This window comes from Hippopotamus amphibius, chromosome 8 (genome assembly GCF_030028045.1).
Source record: "Hippopotamus amphibius kiboko isolate mHipAmp2 chromosome 8, mHipAmp2.hap2, whole genome shotgun sequence".
NCBI lineage: Eukaryota > Metazoa > Chordata > Mammalia > Artiodactyla > Hippopotamidae > Hippopotamus > Hippopotamus amphibius.
The window spans coordinates 3,164,493-3,189,490 of NC_080193.1; the positions used below are offsets into that span (position 1 = coordinate 3,164,493).

At 48.3% G+C, this 24,998-nt stretch overlaps 1 protein-coding gene across 14 annotated transcripts in view; it reads right to left on the reverse strand.

Moving 5' to 3' along the window:
* The window catches only part of DEPDC5 (DEP domain containing 5, GATOR1 subcomplex subunit), a 98,244-nt gene that overhangs the window by 48,687 nt on the left and 24,559 nt on the right, over window positions 1–24,998 (reverse strand). For 12 of the 14 annotated variants that reach the window (XR_009055059.1, XR_009055058.1, XR_009055056.1 and 9 more), the window contains 14 exons: window positions 24,618–24,679; window positions 24,416–24,489; window positions 23,466–23,535; window positions 23,234–23,270; window positions 22,586–22,706; window positions 20,141–20,361; window positions 16,686–16,889; window positions 14,564–14,699; window positions 13,482–13,579; window positions 7,011–7,076; window positions 3,986–4,169; window positions 3,682–3,842; window positions 1,294–1,411; window positions 662–829 (listed from right to left, as the gene is read on the reverse strand). Coding sequence is in view for 9 of the 14 variants with exons in the window: in XM_057744916.1 (XP_057600899.1) it covers window positions 662–829; window positions 1,294–1,411; window positions 3,682–3,842; window positions 3,986–4,169; window positions 7,011–7,076; window positions 13,482–13,579; window positions 14,564–14,699; window positions 16,686–16,889; window positions 20,141–20,361; window positions 22,586–22,706; window positions 23,234–23,270; window positions 23,466–23,535; window positions 24,416–24,489; window positions 24,618–24,679 (1,720 nt within the window). In the remaining 5 variants the exon portion in view is untranslated. The remainder of the gene's footprint in view (window positions 1–661; window positions 830–1,293; window positions 1,412–3,681; window positions 3,843–3,985; window positions 4,170–7,010; window positions 7,077–13,481; window positions 13,580–14,563; window positions 14,700–16,685; window positions 16,890–20,140; window positions 20,362–22,585; window positions 22,707–23,233; window positions 23,271–23,465; window positions 23,536–24,415; window positions 24,490–24,617; window positions 24,680–24,998) is intronic. The other 2 variants (XM_057744921.1, XM_057744918.1) reach the window with 1 other exon arrangement.

The following is a 24,998-nucleotide window of genomic DNA, read 5'->3' on the forward strand; positions in this document are numbered from 1 at the left end:
TAACACAATATTGTAAATCAATGCCACGCCAATAAAAATTTAATTAAAAAAGAGAAAAAGTGTATTTATGTGAAAAAGTCATGTTGTGCACCTTAACTATGTACAATTTTTGTCAATTATACCTCAATAAAGCTGAAAAAAGATTTTTAAAAATCCTGTGATAAACCGTAATGGAAAACAATATAAAAAAAGACTTTCTCTATATATATCACCACTCTGCTGTACAGCAGAAATTAATACAACATTGTAAATCAACTGTACCTAAAAAAAAAAAAAGAAAAAAAAAGACATCAGAAGCAGTCAGGAGAATGTGAAGAGCTTTGACATTCCACCAAAGAGCACATCGTCACCAGGTTTTTTGCTGCCGGTTTGTGGTTTCATGTGGTAAAATATACATAACAGTTTACCACTTTAATGATCTTTAAGTGCACAATTCAGCAGCGTTCAGTACGTTCTCACTGCCCCGCAGCCACCCGCAGCCACCTCACCACTGAGTTTTTAACCCAACGCAGATGTGCTTTTTCCCTCCTTTTTTTTCTTTTTTTTTGTTTGTTTGTTTCCTAAAACAGTTATCATTTTGCAATCAGGAGAAAGGATAGAGGTGTTAAAATACGGACAGACGCAAGGCGGCAAGGATGGAAGCCAAAGCGGGGTCTCTGACCTGAAGTCCTCGGAGCCGGCAGAGCAGATGTACTGGTCTAAGTAATTCCACTTGTACTCCTCCAGCCGCTCGTGCGAGAACTCCACCCAGCAGGACACGAACTCCGAGTCTGAGTGGGAGGGGCAGAGGCTGTAGGTGTAGTGGATCTGGGCAGATTCGTAAGGGTACCTGAAAAACAAAGGTCCTGCGGTCCAAACAAGGAAGCCCCCTCCCCCGACTCTTCTGTACCTTTTCTGTCTCAAGACACAGCAGGATCCTTGGCATTCGACCCTCAAGCACAGTAACCAGAAATCCTCCCAGGGTTCTGGTAATGGAACCTTCTCAGTTCTCCTTAAACTTTCTCATTCTTCTAGTCTCATGTTCTTTATTTTTAATTGGCGTGGTAAGACTCATGCTAAACATTATGAGCTGAATCAAATCCCTTTTGGAAGCAGGTGAGTTACAACCACAAAATACAACCCTAGAAAGCAAAACAGTAACTCCAAAAGAAAAACGATCATTCAACCTCCTTGGTTTGAATTACGTGTTATATACATAATTCAGTATGTGCACAATATATTTTAGAAACATAACTTAGCAGTTGGACATCACTTAGGACAGGAGTTGAAAACTCTGAAAACCCGAGGACTCACTTGGGAAGGTAGCGTGTCACTGTGATCATCTTATCCTTCAGTGTGACTTTGTGGAAAGTCCTGCCCATACTGAGCCAGTACTGGTCTTCCTCCTCGGGACGGTTTCGGGACACAAGGCCTAACAGGGAAAAACATAAGTAATTTCCTCCATCTGGTTGAGGGTCATTCCTTTAGCAGGCAATTGCTTCGCTTCCATACAGATTCAGAAAAGGAGAAACAAATGGGGCGATACTTCCGTTTGAGAAGCAGTTTCATGGAAAAGAAATATTCTTAGCTTAAAAAAAAAAGTCCTGAAGCTGGCAGATTTTTCTGTTACTGAACCAGCCAGCAGGGGGTTAGGGCCTGGGGGTGCCGACAGCACCTGGACGGCACGTGCAAGGCTGAACAGCACGATGCCTTGTCCACTGCAAAGCAACGTTCCAGAGTAGATGCTACCTGGCTGAAGTGGAACTCCACTCCCCTCAGGCAAAAGCTGCCACCTGGCATCCGAGGCCCTCAACCCAGGGGGGCAGCCAACCTAGCTTTCGGGCTTCAGCCCCCATGACACCCACAACGCTGCACTGCGTTTCACACTTAAAGGACCACTTATTTATTTGCTCAAATTTCCTTCTTCAAACATCTGCTCCCGTTGCTTCTTCTGCCTTCTCTTCCTGGGCCATCAAAATCCTATGGATGATTTAAGGTCACCATCAAATGCCACTTCCTCCAGAAAGCGATCAGACCCCATCAGCGGTGACTTCTCCCCTGGGGGTAGCTCCTTGTGTGTGCCTGTCTCACACCCTGACAAACGGAAAGTTCGTCTTTGTATTTTCAGTAGCACCTGATAAAGTGCTATTTCAGAGAAAAGGAAGTAGGCAACCTGGATGGGGCCACTGTCAGAAAGGCGGATTCACCACACTGCTCTCGGGGTGAGAACGAAGTCCTTCACGTGGGCCTGTGCGGCCTGAGTCTCCTGACATCTCGGGCCACATCACGGGCTTATTCCCGGAGCTCCCCACACCGGTCTTCTCTCAGGTGCCCAGGAAGCCTCACGAGGTCTCCAGCCGCAGGGCCTTTGCATGTACTAACCCTGCTGCCTGGCATGCTCAGCCCGCCTGTTCCTGCCCTCTACTCCTCTCTCACTAAAAACTCCTGCATGTGCTTCAGGGACAGCAGCAGCTCAAACATCACCTCCTCAAAGAAGCCACCCCTGACTCTTCAGACCACATCAGGTCCTGTATTAAATATTCTCGCAGATTTTTCCCTCATAATCTTCATCGCAACGTGGAATTGTATTTCATAGTTTGACTAATGTTATTTTTCCCCACAGAGCAGGAGCTTCAAAAATACTAATGAATGAATGAAAATGAATGAACACAGTCATATATGCATCAACCCACGCTGCTGTGCACCAGGCACAGCGGTTTCCGTGATGGAGGACAAGATGAAGTGCCAGCTGAAATCGCCCTGGCACTCAGAAAGGTTGCTATTCAGCAGAGCCTATAATATGCGAAGAAGGCATCACATGATACAATCACAAAGGGCTTTTAGAGAAAATCCAGAGGGAGTTCAACGCTTCATCATGAACAATGGGGCCCGGACTGGAGGACCGCTAAGCTCCCGCTAACAGGTCCATGCTTCTTTGATCCTCTGACCATAGGGGCTTTAAAGGAGCCAAAGATGGCCTGAGGTTTGGTGCTGGCTGGTTAGGGAGCAGGGGGGCTCATTAGCTACAAGGAGGAAGCAGGGGACTAACGGATGCTCAGTGACGGTTCCAGGAAGTGACCGCCGCCATCTGGTTCCAGGCCCCTGCACGTAATTCTCGCTGCCTGACTTGTTTCAGAGGAGTGCTCCAGAGCCCAGCTCAAACTCCATCCGCACCACTGAGTCTCTGCCACTCACTAGCCTCTGCCACTCACGGACCACCCGTCCCCGCTGCAAGTCACTGAGCTGCAGTGACAAACAGGAGAAGATGAATGCAGAATGGGAAGAAGAACAAGTATAAACTTGAGGTTCAGGTGACATGAGAGCACCTGCTGTGTCAGGCACTGTGAGAGAGGTAAACCCAGGCTTCTGGGTGTGGAATAGTCACCCCGTCGTTTGACAGCTCAGCCCCTGCTCGGCTGCCTGTGACCCAGAGGTACCGCTCGAGCCAGGCTGGGACATTCCTGGCCTTGGCCATACCCTCTTCCTTACAAGGAGAGCTGGAGATTACAAAGAGTTTTAAGATAGACTTGAATGCAGTGGAGACGTTAATTCTCGTGTAAAGTAAGATCTAGAAAGAAAAAAAAAAAAATGTGTGTTGAGAAACAATGACTCCTAAATGTATGCGTTCCCTACGACCTTGCGACCCTGCGCGCACAGATTCAGCAGAGAAGGGAAACGACGAGTCTGAGGAGGACAGCTCACCCCGGCTGTAGAGCGGGCTGCTGCTGAGCGGGGGCGGCGCGGCGGGGCTGGGCTGCTGCGCCCTGGGCTGCACGATGATCTGGTAGCCCTGCATGAGCCGCTGGCACACGAACTCCTCAAACACCTGCTGGGCCGTCATCTGCACGCCCTCCTCGTCCCTCCTGAAAGACGGACGGCTGCTCACAGGACACGCATTCCCCACGACCCAACCCTGATGACCCTTCCGTGGCGGTGCGTGAAGCGGACGACTGGTACACCAGCCCTGGGAGAAACAAAAGCTGGGCGCCTTTCCCCTGCCACCGACCTGTCGATGTCGGCCTCTGGGAGGAGGTCGTAGCAGCCCTCCGTGTAGTCGTTCTGCAGGCCCTGGCGGTCGGGGAAGTAGTCCGTGGTGAGGGGGAGGCACGCCGGAGTCGTGAGAGACTTCCAGTCCACGCCAACTGTGCAACAGAAGCCTGGCACTACAGGAGGAGCAGACAGCGTCAGAACTGCCGCGTGTGAACAGGGAGGAAGGCACGTTGTGGTCACCAGGCAGGTGGGGGGAGAGGAGGGGGAAGGAGAAAGTTGGCGGTGACAGGTGATAAAATTGCCAGGAGAGGGAGGGAGAGAGAAAGGGGGTGGGGGGGAGAAAGAGAGAAACAGAGGCTGTTAGACAACGCAGTGCTTATTCAATCCCGTCATGCAAATGGGACGCGGAGCCGATACTTTTCATTTCCTGCTGATCGTGAGCTACAGCCGCGATGCCAGTGAGGTTACCGCAGGGCAGGCTCGGCCAGGCAGTTACACATCGAAGCAAATCAACATTCCGAGAGCGGCAGAGAGGCTCGAGCCAGGAGCCTCCCCCAGGCCGGCGGCGGGGCTAGGTTGGGGGATGAGGAGAGCGCAGCCGGAATTTGGAGTGAAGAGCACACGGGAGCAGAATTCAGGAACGCTTTCAGGATTGCAAAAATAAGTCACAGATCCAAAAGGGTAGGAAGAGGAATCAAGGGAGGATGTCTGGGAAAGTCACAAGGCCGGAACGTTAGGAGACAGAGTTTAACAATCTAGAAACGGAAAGCTGCCGTCGGTAGCGTGGGCCCGACCACGTGGGTCTTTCCAAAATCACCTGCTCTTTGGGTAAAGCAGGGTTTCTCCACCTCAGGGCAAGCTGGCTATTCTAAAGCGGATAATTCTCTGTTGTGGGGGGCTGTCATGGGCAGTGTAGGCTGTGAGCAGCATCCCTGGTCCCCCCTCACTAGATACCAGGGACATCTCCTGGTTGTGAAAACCAAAAACGTCTGCAGACATGGCCACATGTGCCCTGATGTGCACAATATTGCCCGGTTGAGAATCACTGAGTTCAAGTAATGGGGCAGCTTTCTCTTTAAGTCATTTAAGTGAAGATTATTTGTTAAATCTCCGCACACGCGAGCAACATGAAACAGAAACACTCCAGGCCTCTGCCTCTGCGTCCCCAGCTAGACCCTCCCACGCCTCACTTCTTGTGGTGCTCCGTGGCTTATCGTGTGCTGTACCCCTCACCTCGCCTCCTCCAAGCAGGTGTGGCGGCATCAATGACCCCTTTAAACATCTGGCCAAGCTGAACTCCCCAGAGCTCACAGGGCCAAACAACTCAGTATTAACAGAGGACAGTGCTGTATGGCAGGTCTCTAGAACGTACTCATCTTGCAGGACTGAAGCTCTACACCCACCATTTAGCAACCCACCACGCCCACCTCCCCCAAAGACCCTGGCAACCATCACTCCAGTCTCTGAGTCTATGAGTTTGGCTCTACGCAGGCCTTGTTAACTCCTTAATATTTTAAGAACTCAAAACACAGCCAAGAGGGATGTGGGGAGGGAGAGGGATGGACTGGGAGTTTGGGGGTTGGTAGATGCAAACTATTACACTTAGGATGGGTAAACAACAAGGTCCTCCTGTACAGCACAGGGAACCAAATTCAATATCCTGTGATAAAACGTAATGGAAAACAAATATAAAAAAAGAATGTATGTACGTGTATAACTGAGTCATCTTCCTTTCAGCAGAGGTTGGCACAGCGTTGTACATCAACTAGACTTCAATAAAAGTAAATAAATAAAATAACATAACATAAAACAAAAAAAACCCCCACAGCCCATGATAGCCTAGTTAACACCCCAGTTTCCCCACATGGCAGACAAGGGGTGGGTTTGTTCGCACTTCCTGGTTCGAACCAGCAGAGGAAGGTGGGCACCCGATGTGGCCCCCGTGGGGAGGCCAGAAACGGAAGATGCTCTATCTTTGTGCCTTCTTATATCTTTCTGGCCCCCACCAGCTTCCCAACCCTCAAGATTATAAAAACCTTTTAGAAATGGTATCTGTGGGCACACACCAAGATATGGAGAATTCAAATCCCGGGGTGAGAAAAGCTCCCAGTTCTTGGCATGATGACGTGCTTTCCCCGGGTAAAGCGTCTGCGTGGCCTCTTTTCTACCTCCAGGCCCTACAGAGGCCTCTGGGGAGGTTCCACCTTAGAACCGTTCAGTTAACAGTGAGGAAGTCCAGAGCTGGGGTTGTAGAGAAGAAACAGGCTCATCTATGCAGGGCTGGCAGCTTTCTAGAAAACAATCAATCTGCCAACTATTCTTTGGAATATATTCCAAGGATCTGAACCAAGAGGAAAAAATACACCCACTGCACCATGCATTATATGCTAAAAAACTAGAAATCACCCAAATGGCCACCAATAAGACAGGATTATCCAAACCACGATATAGTAATGTGTTCGATGTTGCCATGAGCAGCGACTAGTATGCCGGATCGGGAGAAGTAGTGAAATGACTCTTAAGTTACTTAAAAGTGGGGACAAAAAGACTCGGTGACGTACATATATCCACTGGTCACGGTGAAGTAACGCAAAGTCGATCAAGCGGTAGCATTTTTTTCCCTGCTGTTTGGCTATTGTTGATACCTAGATGTTTGCGTATGTTGATAGACAAGGGTGATGAAAGCAATTGCAGCCCGGACAAACACTTCCAACCGCAGGGGTGTAAACAGTTTCAGGTCTTATTCCTTCTGACTTCTCCCCAGAGCCATCGCTAGGCATTTGAGAGCCCAGGCCAGCTCTGGGAGTTGTGTCACCCTTCCCGTGGGGCCCTGAATCCCATTCCAGAACAGGTCGTTTGGCCTCCCTGCTGCTCACGTTCCATCGGAGAGGCTGCAGAGTCTTTCCTCGCCACCCTGAGATGTGTGAACTTCCAGACCATTCTCTTCCCACAGGGCTCCCTCTTGCTCCCTGAATGCCTTGACCACCCACCCCACGCCCCCACCTCCCTGCCATCTTTCCCCGTCGGTCACCCCCTCTTACTTGGGTCTGGAGAGGTAGAAACACCGTCCTCTAGAGAATCCTTATTCTGGGTCCTGGGATTCACGCCTGCGGAAAGATGAAAAGAATTTGTTTTTAGTGAGGCTCATTCTGCAAAAAAAGTTCCAAGCAGTTATGGTTAAAAAAAAAAAAAAGCCCCACCCTGTAGCTAAAAATAAAAAACCAAGTGCAAATTCAGTGCTAAGTATCTCCAACAGCACAAAAGAATCCATTGAAGAAAAAAGACCAATCTGAAGTTTGAGGAGGAACCAGAACTTTACTCTGAGGTTACCCACTATTCTTCACCCATGGGACCTTTAGCACACGCACAAAGGCAAAAAGCAACCCACCAGAAGAAGAAAAGGGATGAATTTCAGTCATTTCAACTAATTAGAGCAATCTTTAGCAAATTCAAGATGACCTATTTAAATTTAGTCCATTCAACAGTCGTCCTTTGAAACTTTCTTCCCCGAATCATGGCTTCCTGGAACATGACAGAGGACATCAAAACTCACTACTGCAAGAGAAACAACAATGATTTTGCCTACAACTGGGCTGAAAGGAAAAAGAGAGTCTTCGAAATGCAACTTATTGACTGAAAAGTAACAACTAATTTTAAAACACACACATAATGATATTTAAATGAAGTGAGAGAAGAGCATTGACATATATACACTACCAAATGTAAAACAGATAGCTAGCGGGAAGCTGCTGCATAACAGAGGGAGATCAACTCGATGATGGGTGGATGATGGGTGATGACTTAGAGGGCTGGGATAGGGAGGGTGGGAAGCAGTCGCGGGAGGGAGGGGATATAGGGATATATGTATAAATACAGCAGATTCACTCTGCTGTACAGCAAAAGCTGGCACAACAGTGCAAAGCAATTATATTCCAATAAAGAGCTTAAAAAAATGCCCCTTTCAAAACACATTTACTAGGGAATTCCCTGGCGGTCCAGTGGTTAGGAATCCATGCTTTCACTGCCAAGGGCACGGGTTCAATCCCTGGTCGGGGAACTAAGATCCCACAAGCCACACATTTACATTTACTAGAAAATTAGGATAGGAATGCAAAGATTCTCACAAAATTGTCAACAGTGGCTATCTCCACAAAGAAAGCTGGAGGAAGTGCTGGGAGGGAAAGGAGATCTTGGGCTTTTTACTCTAAATACTTTTGTGTCAGCTGAATCTTTTATACCAAGAACAAATACTTATAAATCCCTTGTGAAATCTTTGAAAAGACAAGCTACGACCTGTGAGAAAGCATCTGCAAATCATATGTCTGGCAGAGCACGTGTATCCAGAACACAAAGAACTCTCAAAACTCCAGAGCAGAACAACCTGATGAGAAAACAGTCAAAAGAATTGGACACACATTGAGAAGGCACGTAAAAAGATGCTCAGCATCGTTAGTCAGTAGGGAAGCAGCAAATCAGAAGTTCTGTGAGATACCTCTGCACCCCTCTTGGGATGGCTAGAAGCACTGGTTATGCCAAGTGCTTCCCAGGATGTGCAGCAACAGAAACCCTTATCCACTGATGGCAGGAATTCAAAATGGCGCACCACTTGGGGAAAGTTTTGCAGTTTCTTTAAAGGTTAAACATATATTGACCATTTGACCCAGCAATCCCACTCCTAGGAATTCACCTAAGAGAAATGAAAATGTATGCTCACACAAAAACCTGTTATGTAAGTTATGTAAGTGTGGCTTTATTCACAACCCGAACGTCTTCCAACTGGTGAAGGGATAGACGAGTACATCCATACGATGGAATACGACGTGGCAATAAAATTACTGAACACGACTGTGGATGCCGGCAACAACTTGGATGAACCTCAAATTATGCTCAGTGAAAGAATCCAGACTCAGAAGCCTCCATATTGTATGATTTTTATGTACAAGACTTGCTAGCACGGGCTAAAGTAAAGGGACAGAGAACAGATCGGTGGTTGCCGAGGGAATGGGGGAGGAGTTGAGAACAAAGAAGAAGCACACAGGAATCTGAGGGGTCATGGAAATGTTGTGTATCTTCATGTCTTTGTTGGTGGTTATGACTCCTCACATTTGTCAAAACTCATGAAACGTACACTAAAAAGAGTGACGTTTACTGTATGTAAATTTAAAAGTAAATATATATTTTTTAATTCAAAAAGATGATGTCACTTGGCCAAAACAATTTTAGAACTTCTTTTTTGGAGTTGCCTTCAATAGATTTTTAAAAATTACTAGTCATCACAATAAGATGATACAGTCTATTAAGTCAGAAAATTAACAGTGTTTCATTTTATTCAAACCCACACTAAGGGGCAGATGTGAGGTAGGTTTTATCCCTTTTCCACCGATAAAGAAACGGAGGCACAGAGAATTAAGTAACTAACTGAAGATCACCCAGTAAGGAAGTGACGCCTGCATGTAGACTCTTTCTGTTCAACTCTGCAGATGCTCTATTTCCTGACCATCCAACTGGGACACCAGTTTTCAGCTACTGAAAACGTTATCTGTTCTTTGTCAACAGCCGAAAGCCATGTGGAGCTAAATTTTCTGAAAAAGCTGGCTCAAATGATAACACCCATTTTCACACGACACAAAGCATGACTAAGAAGAAGCAATGGTGTGCATTTTCTTGTCTGGCCTGAGAACTGGTATGAAGGCAATTGCAAAACTGGTGTTCTCCAAGTGACCCGAGTAACAGGAGAATTAATACATCACCTTATGGGTTTGGATTGTAAATTTCATCAAGGCACCTTTAAAAAAAAAAAACAAAACCCAATCCAGACTTGGTCAACGAGAACTGAAATTCTTACCCTCATAAAGAAACAGTTCAACTTAGTATTGTGCGAGCAATGATTTCAGTTCAAAGAGGCAACCCACCAAAGGGTCCTCGGAGCACCTTTGGCTCCTAGGCCCAGGGCAGACCTGCCCATGTCTAAGGGATTCAGCACATTCAGACTTTTGTGCCTCCCCCTTCCCCTGCTCCCCAAACACATTTTATTTGAAAGGAACAGTAATGAAAAGAATTTGAAGAAATAAATATTTTAAGGGCTCCTTCGAAGCTACTTTCACAGTTTCCCTGCAGCTCAAGCCCAGCACACGGCCGCTCCCTCCAGCTCCGTCCCTGCAGCTCAGCTTCAGGCCCACAGACACACCGCTGGCATGTGAAGAACCCCACGACCTGGGAGGGCGGGAACCTCTTGGGCGGGCGGCTCTGCTCCAGCTCAACATTTGGGAATGAAGTTCCTTCTCGAAGTTCAAAGCCAGACGCAGGAGAGCCAGCTCAACTGTGTCTCTTCTGACAGCTGTTCCGTCAAGAAGTGTGACGTGTTCTCTGGCTGCTCACGTTCGACCAGAAAGGGGAATCCGCGTGGGGCCTCTGGGGCTGCTGGCAGGGGGCACCTGTGCCTGGGGCGAGTCACTTCTCCTCTCTGGGCTACAGAGATGGCACTTCCCCACAAACATCCAGCCTGGCCTGGGCGAGTGACTCTGTGCTCTCACGTACTCTGCCCGGTAGCTATCAGGCCAAATCTGCCGCACGTACCAAATACTCAACACAAACACCAAGTTGTAGATCCTGAATTCCGATACTAAAGAGAAAGAAAACCTGGCATCCACTGATTTTATTTATCAAAACTGTCTAGCGCACTTACCCCCAACGCGGAGCTGGCACTAACAAGTTTTCTAAACGGGGGCCCAGCTACAGAAACAGGGATAGACGCTGCCCGCTCAGCCCCACCGACGACCTGGGCCCCGCCAGGCAGCTCGGGGCCAGGAGGGAAGCCCGCAGAGATCCGGTCCTGTGAATCACGACTCACCTCTGAGTCGGGTCCAAACGCAGCAAATCTGAGTCGCCTGCCAGCCTGCAGATGGTGCAAACCGCCAAGGCCAGGAGGCAGAGGTGGGTCACCGATGAGGTTTTCCTGTTTCTCTTCCATTTTTAAATGAGTGAAATGTTCACTAGCATTTGTTTTGGCCCCCACTTTGTCCCAAAACAAGGACCTGATGTGATATTTTGCCCTTAAAGAACCCCATCTACTTTTGATCCTTCAGTAAGTCTTGCGAGGCAGGGAGGCAGGTGAAGATCTTTATGTTCATTTCGTCATCTAACTTCTGTTTTCCAAGGGTCCCTCTGAACTGCTGTGCTGAAAATAAACTCCACGGAAGGGCAAAGGGAGGAGGCTGAGAGACCAGTTAGCAGGCCACTGTGACAATCCAGGTGAAAGATGAAGGCCTCCTGGCTTGGGCTAGGACTGGTGGAAGTGGTGAGACACGGTAAGATTTTGAATGTACCTGAAGGTAGATGTGACCCTAAGTGGTTACTGCGTGTGGTAATACAAATTAGAATGATTTTCCCTAACGTCTCCCTGTGGTTAGCCGACATATTGATCGGGAAGCACAGGAGCAAAGATGGGAGTCAATGCCACGTGAGCCCAGTGCCAGACCACCTCCCGATGAGCCCCGGCCCCTCAGAAAACACATGCTCCTGGTCACAAAGGCACCGGGCAAGGGTAAGGATGACCCTGTCTAACTCTAACACCCTGACTGGAGAAAGAATCCAAGGAGCTGACACCTGCTCTAAGAAGCTAAACGCTACAGGACATATTTACGTAGTGCATCACTCGTATACCAATTAAACACAATAATTTTGTGGGTCCTTCAAAAGCTTCTCGCACATGGCAGCTCGGTCTTGGAAGTATAAATGCCTTTGTCAATAAATGCACTAAACACTGTGAGGAGAAGATGAATGAAGATAAACTCTTTCAGTCTAGTGGAGAGACAGACACGGAAACAAACGGCGGGACCGGGACACGCCAAGTTCCAGCCGCGTCTGGAGCTACAGGGAAACGTGCCTCACACCTCCTGGGAGGCTGTGGGGTGGAGCAAGGCCACCTAGGAAGTCCCCTGCAGGTGCTTTAAAAGAGCCTGGTAGGGACTTCCTAGGTGGCACAGTGGGTAAGAATCCACCTGCCAATGCAGGGGACACGGGTTTGAGCCCTGCCCCGGGAAGATACCACATGCTGCGGAGTAACTAAACCCGTGTGCCACAACTATTGAGCCTGCGCTCTAGAGCCCGTGAGCCACAACTACTGAGCCCATGTGCCGCAACTACTGAAGCCCACGTGCCTAGAGCCCGTGCTCTGCAACAAGAGAGGCCACCGCAACGAGAAGCCCGCGCACCACAATGAAGAGTAGCCCCCACTCGCAGCAACTAGAGAAAGCCCATGTGCAGCAACGAAGACCCAACGCAGCCAATAAAATAAATAAATAAATAAAACCAAAACAAAACAAAAAAAAGAGCCTGGTAGCCAAGTAACATTTTTAGCCCCTGAGTGCAGGGATCAAAAGTATCTCACTCATCCCCAAACTTTTATTCAATTTGTTTTCTCATTCAAAACGAATGACAGAAAGATGGACTAGAAACAGGAAGAAAATAAGAATAACCCTTTAGGAATTCTCTCACTGCCAGTCCAGTTTCTGAGCCTTAGCTATAGGCCTCTAGGAACATCTCTGGCGGAATTCACCCGTGAATGGAGGAAAAACTTCATTAACCAACTTAATACAATTTCGCTTTCACTATGCCTTCCTTAAGCCAAGTTTCAGAAAGGCAAGTTAACTGATCGAAAACTAAGACAGGAAAGAGCAGCCCCATTTTTTTCTTTCAGTTTTAATGTTTTATGTATTCATTTTGTACGATATCTGTCCTTTGAGGCTTTCCAAAATCTGCCCCCCACCCATCCATACTCATGTTCCCCTCCCCTTGTAAAGGCTCTCTGAACAGCGCTGCCAAAATCAGAAACAGCAGGACGCCTGGCTACTGGCTTGAGAGATTAGTGTGATACCTCCACATCTCTGGGCGTTACACTGCCCCACGAGTATAATATACTTAACAGCTTACTCCCTACTGGGATGATAGGGTAAGATAACAGATACACAAGTGCTTCCAAAAAGCATAAACCCTGTATTAACACAAGTTCCTACTCTCCCTCTACTTAGAATCCCTCACCTTCTCACTCTCAACCTGACCAAATTCTACCCCTGCACGTCTGAGGTGCGTGCCCACTTCTGTACGCAACCACGCTACCCTTCTCTTCTCTGATCTTGTAGCTGGAAGCCTCCCTCTGGGTCTCTCCTGATTGGCTTTCCGGGGATGGGTTTGCCCCCTCACCCCCAACACACATATAATCTAAAGCTCCCACGCCTTGCGTTGCCCTCAACGGTGATCTCATAAGCGGCCCCCAATCACACCTCACTGACAGACCAATGATAAGGGTGTTCTTGACCAACACATTCTCAGCCAAAAATGTAACGTGCAGCCCATTTATAATTCCATGCATTGTACAGCACTACTTCTAAATAGGTCGCCCGACATTGTGGCTGAAATGATCCCGAAATAGACACAGCCATGCTTTTCTGGTTCCCACGTCGCTTCTAGGATGCTCTGAGCATCCCCGTTCCGTTACCTCTTGGGTCGGTTACCTGCACCGCTGCTGTTGAGCAGGCTGACAGAAAGCTCTTCTGTTCCAGTGAAGTTCAGGAAGGATGCGCCGTCACCGGGCTGGCGGGAAGCGCTGTGCCTGCAGAGAACAGAGCCCGGCTGCCTGGCGTAATGTGGGTCATCACCTCTTTTATCCTGCGCACCCTGCCTCCCAAGGGTTTTCATCAAAAACGGGCCTGAATATTCAGCCACACAGGCTGGCAAACACTGAGACCCATATCACGGCCGCCAGGCTGCAGGGCCTGGAGTGTGTGCCGGCTCTGGCCTCCTGCCCTGGCACCGTGGCTGCTTCCGCACTGCCCCCCAGATGCCTGCCCCTCCATCCTAAGCCTCCCCCTGCTGATACGCACAGGAGGATGGGAGGTGCTTGAACAGAAGTACCAAGTTAAGCTGCTAAAGAGGGTCACACCCTGCCCGTATCCCTCATCCATCCCATGGGATGCTGGGATGACTGAAAAGGGGCCAAAGATTGCTCGTTACAAGGGATTTTCCAACGCATCACAGGAACAGCAGGTCCGGTGCAGCACGGGCTCGAGCACATCAAGGCTTAAATGACTTTCTTCCTAGGCTGACTCTCCTCGGATGCCTTATAACACATTCAGGACCCTGGTTCAAAAAGACCTGTTTCTATAAAGACAGGCCTTGGTTTCCATTGCTTTTAGCATTGCCTTCTTCTAAACCCAACAGTGGAATTCCTCAACGACCAAAATGGCAAAAGTCATAGACTGACTGCCCAAAACACACAGCAGGAACCACCTGCCTCGGGACGCATGTTCCCCCTTAACTGAGGGTTAGGAGAAAGCATGTTTAAGGCTGACAAAGTGTGTTTTGAATTCAAGTGGAAGCTAAAGCAGGGCCTGGGGAACATCTCTGGCAAAACACACCTCAGTCTGTTTGCTCTATACTCAGCCCGGTGGTGGGGACAACGCTGACAAAGGCAGGGCCTGCGTGCCGTGTCTCCGAGTCTCACGCAGCTGCTCGGGCGGGCTGTTCTGCTGCCGCCCTGGGTGCCCGAGCACGTGCTCGCAGACCCTCCCGCCCGGCGCCCCGGGCCTGGCCTCACCTTCCAGCGGCTTCGTGGTAGGCCAGCTCCAGCAGCTCCGCGGAGGAGTGGGTCGGGTCCCGCTGCCTCCTGCCCTGCAGCTCCGCCATGTTCTGTCGGGTCTGGTGGTGGATCTGGATGGCCTCTCCGGATGGTCCTGCCCAGGCAGAGGTCCACTGAGCGCCGACCCCCGACCAGGGCTGTGCACACCCCCTCACCCCTCCTTCCTTCCCGCTGCTGGGACGCGGGTGACTGAAAGGCAGCCGTGCCGCAGAGGCTCCCGGATGGGGTGTCGCCTCTTCCAAGCAAAGCTCATCCTCCCGTGAGGCCTCAGCCTGGGATACGGTGGGAGCCTCTGTCTCACACACGTCGACTGAAACACAGCAGGGAAAGATAACAGTGTAGGAGGCAAGAGCCCCCTCAGGAAGGTCAACACAGGCGACACAAGAAGGGACACACGAGGGAAACACCGATGACCCTGTCAGTACCTGAGACACTAACAGCTCCGACTCCAAGAGCAGGGGAGGCACAAGGGCAAAACGGACATCAAGGAGGAGAGAAGTCAGAATTAGTCGCTTCTACAGAAAAATGCTTCCTGGAGAATGAGACGTTTCAGAGCTGAGGGTGAAACCAGGTTCGCAGGGATTGAAGGAGAGGGTATCTGGGCAAAACTCCAAACGCGGAGGAGGCAAAACACAAGCCAGAGGCCGGAGACTCGCTTGGGAAACGGAAGAACCTCTGAGGATGGGGGTGAAGAGGCAGGGGGTTGAGGGGCCTGGCAGAGCAGGGCCTGGGCTCTTAGAAGGCCAGGTGGGCAGAGTATTCAGTAAACATATTTAGCTTTAGTAAAGCATGTGTGACAGGTGGGGAAAGCACAGAAGCGGGAAGAGCTGACGGTCACAGAAGAAACATCAATAGTTCTCGTAAGATAACTCGAAGGGAGCCAGTGGGGACGATGATGGGGAGAAAGGGACACCAGAAAGAAACAGGGGGATGCCCCTGGTGGCACAGTGGTTAGGACTCTGAGCTCCCAATGCAGGGGGCCTGGGTTCAATCCCTTATCAGGGAACTAGATCCCACATGCATGCCACAACTAAGAGTTCACATGCCGCATTGAAGGAGCCCACGTGCTGCAACTCAGAAGCCTGCCTGCCGCAACTAAGACCCGGTGCAACCAAATAAATTAAAAAAAAAAGAAAAAGAAACAGGTCAGTGACAGATTAGGGCAGAGATAAGGAGGGCAAAAGGCGGGTTGGGAACAACCCCCAATTACAACCAAAGAATCAGATTCATTGCTCACTTAACTTGTAATTCTGAAAGCAAATACAAAATAAAATAACTAGACCTTGTAGGCATTCTGCAGGACAGCTTCATGAAAACACCGCAGGGGTCAACACACCTGTTCCTCCCCGGCCCAGTAAGAGCCCATTGAGCTGAAGTCTTATTTTAGCCACAGCTGTATAAAATCTTACTGTCATCTTCTTTAGGACAGAACACAGGTCAAAAAGGAAGAGCTACAAAAAACCGTGCATTTGAAAAAAAAAAATTTTTTTTTTGATTGGTTTTGAAATTTATTTAAATGGTTTCATACAGAAAGTACTCTTTTACGTCAGGCTTCTTTCATTATATTTGTAAATGTAAACATGGTTTGGGATATGGCTGTAGTTCGTTTTTATTTCAGCATCCCATTATAAAAAATGGAACTGGCATATTTTAAACTTTCTTTCAATTTATTTAAACAAAAAAATAAAAAAATTAAAAATAAAGCAATTTTTTTTCACCTGTCAGAGACCCTGAGAGGAAACAAAGTAACATACCTCGGTGTAAGCAAGATGGTAACAGAGACACCCAGAGAGAATAAGGAAAGGAGGGAGTGAACAGGAAGAGGGACGTTTGTCTCAGGACAGAAAGCAGGTGGCAAAGCACAGTCCCTTCCAAACAGAGAAAAAGGAGCCCTTGGGTCTACAGAGCTGGCTCGCTACAAAGCCTGTTGTTCCTCAAGGGTCCTCACAAGAGCCCCGGGGCAGACAAAGTGGGCGTGGCCGCCCCATCTTCCAGGAGAAGTGCCGCAGGTGCGGAGAAGATGACGCCCTTGACCAGGGCCAAGTCCCAGTCGGGGCTCTTTCCCAAGCGCCCAACTCACCCACAGGAAAAGTGTGCATCCAGCGCCTCCTGTTGGACGTGAGCTTCATGGGCATCCGCGAGGGCGCGAAGGGGTTGATCAGCGCCCGCTGGGGCATGTACCCCCCCGGCCGAACATGCATCATGGACTCGGCACTGCCCACGTGGAACCTCCCCGGCGCGCTGGAGTCCCGCTGCGGTGGCTCTATCATGTTCTCCAGGACGTCTGCCAGGTGCCGTGGGGGCAGGCACAGAGAGAAAGCACAGGGTCACAGTGCAAGCAAAACCAGGCAGAGGCCGACAAGGACCTTGGAGAGCGTGCGTGTTCGGGGAGGAGGGAGATGAGTGAAATCACCAAACTATAAAGGAATGAAATACTGGCTTTACTTTCTAAATACCTGGGAGAAGGGGGTTCTGGTTCCTAAATTACTGGCCCAGTGAAGCCACACCCAAACCTGATGGGGAGGACCACACATCCCCTGCAGGCCCTGGATGTTGAGCTGGATGCAATGACTCAATGGTGGGACTCGAGCTGTCTCTCTTGGGGATGGGGTGGGTGCATTCTGTATGTGGGAGGAACAACGCATGTAGATATTTGGTGACCAGAAGGGCAGATGCTAACAGAGATAGCCAATGTGTTCACTAGACCCGTTCACATAAGGAGGCTATAGTTTCCAGCCCCTTTGTGCTGGGGCCAAATAACTGAGTTCCAGCCAACAGAACACAGGCAGAAGTGACATGCTCCAGACACATATCTCCACACATGATCTCCATTCTCCTCTGCCCTGCTGTGGAAACTCTGGAAACCATTGTTGGTGACCCTGGCATCTTGAGACGGAAGGACCCTGAGGCCCTGAGTGACTGGGTGTATCAGAAACCCCTCCCGTTGATACAGTGGCCTGGAACTGAATAAGCAATTAAATGTTACTGTATTTAAAAAAATAAATTCTTAGGAGAAAAGAATGAAGAAATGGGTGCATCTAGCCTTGACCAGGCAAGGGGATGGCAGGATATTTAGACTCAACCTGTCCCATTCAATGGCAGACGGGTCCCTAACCTGAGTGGGTCAAAGAGCTGAAACCTACAACCAGCTCCCCCGGTGAGCATCCCATGTTCACTAAGCAAACACCCAGGTTAGAAAGTGGGTCCACGGGGCATCCCTGGTGGCGCAGGGGTTACGAATCCACCTGCCAATGCAGGGGACACAGATTTGAGCTCTGGTCCAGGAAGATCCCATATGTAGCAGAGCAACTAAGCCCGTGCACTGCAACTACTGAAGGCCGCAGGCCTAGAGCCCGTGCTCTGCAACAAGAGAAGCCACCACAATGAGAAGCTCCAGCACTGCAACAAAGAGTAGTCCCCACTCACTGCAACTAGAGAAAGCCCGTGCACAGCAACGAAGACCCAACGCAGTCATAAATAAATTAATTAATAAAAAAAAAGAAGGTAGGTCCAGCAGATGCAAATTCCATGGCATCAAGGAATCTGTCTTGTCCACTATTATCTACCCAATTCCTACCAAAGAACCAGGTATAGAGTATTATTTAATTCCTCAAGCCAATGTGCACACGAGAAGAGAACATTCGGTTCTACATGAAAGCTATATTTTTCACTATAAATTAATGAACTGATGCTCTGATTTAGCATATAAAAAAGAATATAGTCTAGTTAGTTGCCATGGAAGTAAAAGGAGAGAACTCCACTTTAAAAAGTTGAGTACACACTTCGAAAAGGATAAGAAATAGGACTAAGGGCTAAAGTGGGTCAAAAATCTGGGTAGAGGAAAGGGGAAGTGCTTCCTATGCTGCACCGGGCGGGTGGGTGGGTGAGGATCCCTAAACACAACAGAGAAACTGGAAACAAAGGCCGTGCAGATGGTCCTGCCTGACACCGTTCCAGCAAATTGTCTTCTTGGCTTTTCCAGTAACCTCTCACATATAATGAGGGATGCTGAAATCAATTCTACCATGCAGTTAATTTTTAAGAAAACTTGCTTTCAAAGCTACTTGGATTAAGAGCAACTTTTATCTCCTCAGACGAGATCTGGCTTTTAGAATAATCAAAGGTCGTCAAAGGATTAATGTGCAGTTTAACTTTTACTACAGACCCTTCTAAGAATACGTTCAACAAAATCGGAATGTAACTGTTATGCAAACTCAGGAACTTCCAGAAGGTGGGAGAAAGCTAACCTAGGAATCATCTTTTTTTTTTGGCTTCATGGCTTGTGGGATCTTAGTTCCCCAACTGGGGACTGAACCCGGGCCCTCGGCAGTGAGAGGGCGCAGTCCTAACCACTGGAATTTCGCTGGGGAATTCCTAGAAATCTCCAAATGTATTAAAATTCTTTTGAATACTAACCCTAATCAATGTAGGTGACAGGTTATATTCTATAGTCATGTAATTAAATATTTACTCCTTTCTCTTTCAGAATTTCCTTTTCATACTTTGAACCAGTTTTAAAAAAAAACAAAAAACTTTTTCCAGCAGTCTAAAGTTTTCCACCCCTTGGCACAGTGTCTATGGTCCCTAATGGATGAAAGCACTCTGCTCCTTGGTCCTGAGGTCCCAGGAGCCACAAGCTTCCCCTCCAAAGTGCTGGGAAATATTCCTCACCCTTTGGAAATCCTTTCAGCACAATCGGAGGCAGCTATGTGCACACCACAGTCCTAAGTCAGGGATTAAATTCCGGAGGGTATGCTTCCATTTAGATACCAGTCTTGAAATATCAAAATTATGGAGGAGAATGATTAGAGGGAGGGTGTGGCTCTAGAGGGGTAGCAGGAGAGAGCCCGTGGGGATGGAGAAGCTCTGTATCTCAATTGTGGTACTGGTTACACAAGTCTACACACGTGCTGAAACTGCACACACACACACACGAATGCATGTACAATCAGCGAGCTCTGAATAAGCTCTGTGGATTGTACCAAGGTCATGTTCTTGGTTTTAATACTGTACAAGTCATGTGAGATGTTATCATTAGGAGAAATGAGTGAAAGCTACACCAGACCTCCCTGGATTTTTTTTTTTTTTTTTTTTTGCTTTTTGGCATTTCCTATGAATCCATAATTATTTCACAATAAAAAGTTTTCAAAAAGGCAGGAGGGGTCTGTGTACTCGAGTTGCAGATGCTACTGGATGGGTAAGATAAGATACAGGAAAGGCAGCACCTGTGCTCCTGGTCACTTGAAGTGGAATACAGGAAAGAGGCTGTTTTAAGTGTGGTTCGGATGGAAATGATAAGGAAATAAGTAAACACTTTTGACCTTACGCCTAAGAAAAGCTCTACCTTGACATATGGAAAGGTTATATTTCCGTATGTCAAGGTAGAGCTAAGGCCGTTCGTACTCACTGCACCTGCGTGGAAATAATTAACGTGCGGGACGTACAGCCCGCACCTGGCCACAGCCCCGCCCATCACCACTACAGGAGGGCAGCTGTCCCCACCCCGCCCAGCCCTGCCCAGCCCTGCCCGCTGACCTCGAGTGCTGGTGTAGCCCAAGGAGCTGCTGACTTCATACTGGTGCAGGTGGGGGTGAGGGATCATGAGGATGTTGGCACTCCTGCCCAGCGAGCTGTCGTCGGAAGCCTGGCTCCTCACCTCCTCCGCGGGCAGCGCCTGGCCAGGCAGGGAGGGGCTGGATGAGACATCGCAGGAGCTGGCGCTCTTCCGACTGTGGCTCTCCCGCTCTCGCACAGACCTGGCGGGTGAGAGACCGGGTCACCGCCCAGCGGGGGATGCCGTCCCACCTCGAGCTATAACTCCCAAACCCGTCCCCAGCCCAGGCTATGTGGGAGGCCAATAACAAAACCCCCAACGGGATCTCTGAGTGGGAGGTAATGTAGGAGGGACTCTGCCCCGAGCAGCTGGAGACGTCGTGGAAGAGACGGGGAGGTGACTGACCTTCCTCCAATGGCCGGGGGGCCGGGATCAGAGCTGCAAAGAAGTGACTGCTCAGCCTGACCCCACCTCATCCCACCATCAAGCTCATGTCACCGAGAATGGGGCTGTGATCTGATGTCACCCAAGAGGAAGCACACAGCACCACCTGAGAAGTCTCCCAGCATCAAAAATTGACCTAAATCTAACCAAGCCTCTAGAGATACTCACCAGTTTACAGGAGATTCAGAGACGACAGGACAAGGTAAACATTATAAGAAACTAAACAGCCAAAGGAAGAAAGCAAGACACTCTACAGTCACAGAAAACGACATAAGATGAAATGCAACATGTGCATCTTCTTCAGATCCCAACTCAAACAAACTGACTGTAAAAACTGCATTTTTGAGACAATTGGGAAATCTGCAGAGACACTGGCTATCAGAAGATGTTAAGGAATTAGTGTAAACTTTGTTACCAGGGACAAGGGTACTGTGATCAAGTTTTTTTGTTTTTGTTTTTTGTGGTTTTTTAAACTCTTATTTGTTAGAGACACGTGCTGAAATATTTATAGGTTGAAAAAAAAAGATACCTGAGCTTGTTTTGGAATACTCAAGCGAAATTTCAAATGCAGGAGAAGTGATGAAACAAGATTGACAACATGCTGATAACTGTTCATTTCCCTAGTCTCTCTGGTTGAATGTTTCCTTGATAAAAACTTAAAAAACAGTATGCCTTTATTAAAACATGAAACTCCCTGAGGGGGAAATCTCTGGAAAGAGCAGGAAGAAGGATGAGGAGGAGAGAAGCCCAATGGGGGGCAAAAATTCAGAATGGAAGTCACCACCACCAATGCCCACCCGGCACCAGAGCTGTTCTCTGCCACCTGGAAGGATTTTCAGGAAGAGCTTAAACAGAGCCTGAAGATAGATCCCAAGGGCTGACTACATGTTTCATTTTTCCAACAGTACATATGTGAGCACCAGCATACGCTCAGCCCAGCGCGGGGATAGAGCACAGATTAGGGCACGGTCTGCACCCTCAAGGAACACAGCCTGAGTCTCTGAGACCCCAGGTCTTGCCGTCTTTGATGAGAAGAAAGAAAACCAAGGATCTTGGACCATGAGGGGGTTCTCAGATGCTCAGAAGAAAAGCACCGCCGAGCCCTGAGGCAGTATCTACACGCGGGGGCGCTGCTGTTAACAGCGCTCACTCTGAGCTCTAAGCATTCTCAGGACCAGATATCAGGATGGGACGAGAGGAAAGGACAGAAGATGAGCATGTGGCCACTATAAGCCCATTCGTCACAATGTGAAGAGATGGAATATTGTTCCAATCAGTAGTGCTGAGGTAAAGCACACTTCCCATAGCTAGGAAATGTGGAAAATGGACCTGCGGTATTTGGTCAACTAGGGAAAAAAATAAGCTAGAGCTCTATTTCACACAGTCATAAAAACAAAATAAAAAAAAAAATCTACACAAAGAACTAAGCATAAAAGACTAAAAAGTATTAGAAGAAAATACAAAAGACACATCTCTAACCTTGGGGTGGGGATGGCTTTCTTACACAAGACCCAGAAATGAGAATGTGACTACATCACAATGAAAAACTACTACATGACCAAAATACCATGGGGCAAATTTTAAAAATAGGAATTAAAGAAAGAAAAGTCTCACCCTCTGGGAATAATAAACCTAAAAGAAACTCTGGGCCCTGGGATCAATCGATCTCTCTCTCTCTCTCTCTATCAGTGGCTGCCCAGTGAAATGAAGAGCCCAGAATTCACGAACTGCTTCTCTTGGCCAGAAAAAAGCAGGACGCCCTCCTTCTGTGGGGACAATACTTCATAGCAAACATAGCTAACAAGACGGCTGGGCCACAGACCCAGAGAGCAGACGCCCTAACGATCTATACACTACGACTTCCACTTGGCTAATTTTAATTTAAGATGTTTTCAGGGTTGCTCTCATGCAGGTCTCTACTGGGCCTCAGGGTTTTCCTAAGCAGCTTCTACATCCACCCCAACGTGCGTCTGGCAGAAAACCTGCAGGTGGCGAGGCGCTGAGCCCGGGATGGGCCTGGCAGCCTGAAGACTCGGGCGTCGTAGGCTTCATAATCCACTTGGATGGGAAGGGCGTTCTCAGCTTCTTTGGGCGTCCCCAGAGCTGAAACACACAAATGATACAGACTATGTCAAAACACACTTCAACAAGAGGCCTTCAGACGGTCTGCATGAAAATCTGCACGGTGAGGTCGTCATCACCATCTCCCCCTGAAAAAAATGGGAGAAAAACCCACTCATCAGGTGCTGAGATTAAGTATTTATATGTTGAAGCGATACAGAAATGACTACTTATTAGCAGTAAGTAAAGGCAAGATGATGGCAGCTTTTCCTTCTGTGATACCACTTCAAAAATACCATCTTAATGTGTATATTTAGTCCTTTAAAACTGTCCACCCAATCCCTACAACTGACCTGTGGAAAAGAAAAATAAGGTTGTGTTATCACCCATTTTGCAGTTGACAAGACAAAAATATACATGCTCATTCAGGGACCTTCTAAAGGTCACACAAGGGGAACTCTGGTCTCCCAAACTTGGCTGTGAACTTTTTATGCAACCTCACAAAATCTTGTTGCCATGGGTTAGGGGACTCCTTCTAAAAGTGATGAAAGGAGAAAAAAAATACTCACACGTATCACGGCCATTTTTTGCTTTCTCAGAGGCAGGCTGTAAAATTAAATAGATAGTTAATCACTCCTGCGATTTGCCTTGCTGTTTATTTCTTTAATGTAGAAGACTATAAAGTTCTAAGACAAATTTCTCAAACGCTATTCATGACCATTGGGGAATGGGGGTATCTTAGGGCCAAAATAACGACATCAGTGACAGTCCCTGAAGGTTCTGCTGGTGGATGAAACCTACCTTCTTTCCTGCCAGTTTTATTCGTGGGGTGAAACTATTACAGAAGAGCTGGCTTTTGGATGTGTAGAAACTGCAAAAGAAACAGACAGCAGCATTCATCTAAACCCCTTTCTTTTTTTTTTTATAATTAATTTTTTTTTTTGGTCACACCACACAGCATGTGGGATCTTAGTTCCCCGACCAGGGATCAGACCTGCACCTCCTGCAGTGGAAGGGTGGAGTCTTAACCACTGGACTGCCGGGGAAGTCCCTAAACCCCTTTCACTTTAAACTGTAAGATGTAGTTGAAATTCCAGCCCAGCCGTGGATCAGCCCTCCCAGGGATGCCTTTGTCTCAGGCCTCACTGAGCTTCCCAATTCTTTCTTTTGTAATTACTACAAAACATTAATTACATTTTAAATTATTGTTCTATTCCTTTTTTTCCCATAAATTGTCTCACATGTGCTGGCCCTGATTCCTAACTGGATTAGAATCTCCTCTCTGAGCTGAAATCAGCATGAACACTGACGCTGGGTCCCATGTGAAGAGGAGGCACAGGGATTTTCCTACACACGGAGGGCCCAGGCCCCGTGTTGGCCCACTACGGTCTGTGGGAGTTGAGAATAGCTGTGAAAAATAAGTCCTTCAAACTTGTTTTTTTGTTTTTCACCACAGACTGTTTTTTTGTTTTGGGGGGATTTTTTTGGTCGCACTGCTCAGCTTGTGGGATCTCAGTTCCCTGACCAGAATCCTAACCACTAGGCCACCAGGGAAGCTCCTACCATAGATGGCTCTTATGTCACAGCCACGGCTTTGCATGTAGAGAGGCTTTAAGCAAACGTTAGACCTTCAGTTTCCACATTTTCTTGACAAAAGATTTTATCGTAAGAATTTAACAGGTTTGAAGAAAAAATGGCAAGGAAGCTAATGGAATCCCTGATCCCCTACGGCGAATCCAGATCTCACCCACCTGTGGTTTATCCAGTGAGGGATATTGTAGTCGTCACCCAGGCGGGAGTCACGAGGGCCGCCCCGATTGTGCAGCTGAAAGGGAACAGGGCAGGGCTCAGGTCAGCTGGAAAGCAGGCAGGACCCGGAACTGCTCCAGCTTCTCTAACTATTCTCAATATCACCCTGCGCTGGAACCTGGCCTTTAGTGCAAAATCAGTCACCTTGAACAACGGGACAGCGTGCAGCGGCTGCTCCCCCATGCACACCAAGTCCACACCAATTCCTAAGATAAAGGAAAGACAGAAAGAGTTGGGGGTGCAGTGCAGAGACACATATCCCAATCTATTAGCCACGTGATTTACAGGGACCCGGGTACGAGGCACAGCCAACCTATCGTCCTCACCAGCGCTGCCTGTGCAGCTAAGAAGTAAACAGGTGCCTTTTGTCTGTCTCCTCTTTACCACGTCCCACCGCACAAGCACTAATCAACACCTGACAACGAGCCTTTGACTGCCTTGCAGTTGTGATTTGTCAAACAGACGGCCAGGCCTCCATGACTACAGTGTCAAGGCCCCAAAGGAAAGGGAACCTTGTCATCTCAA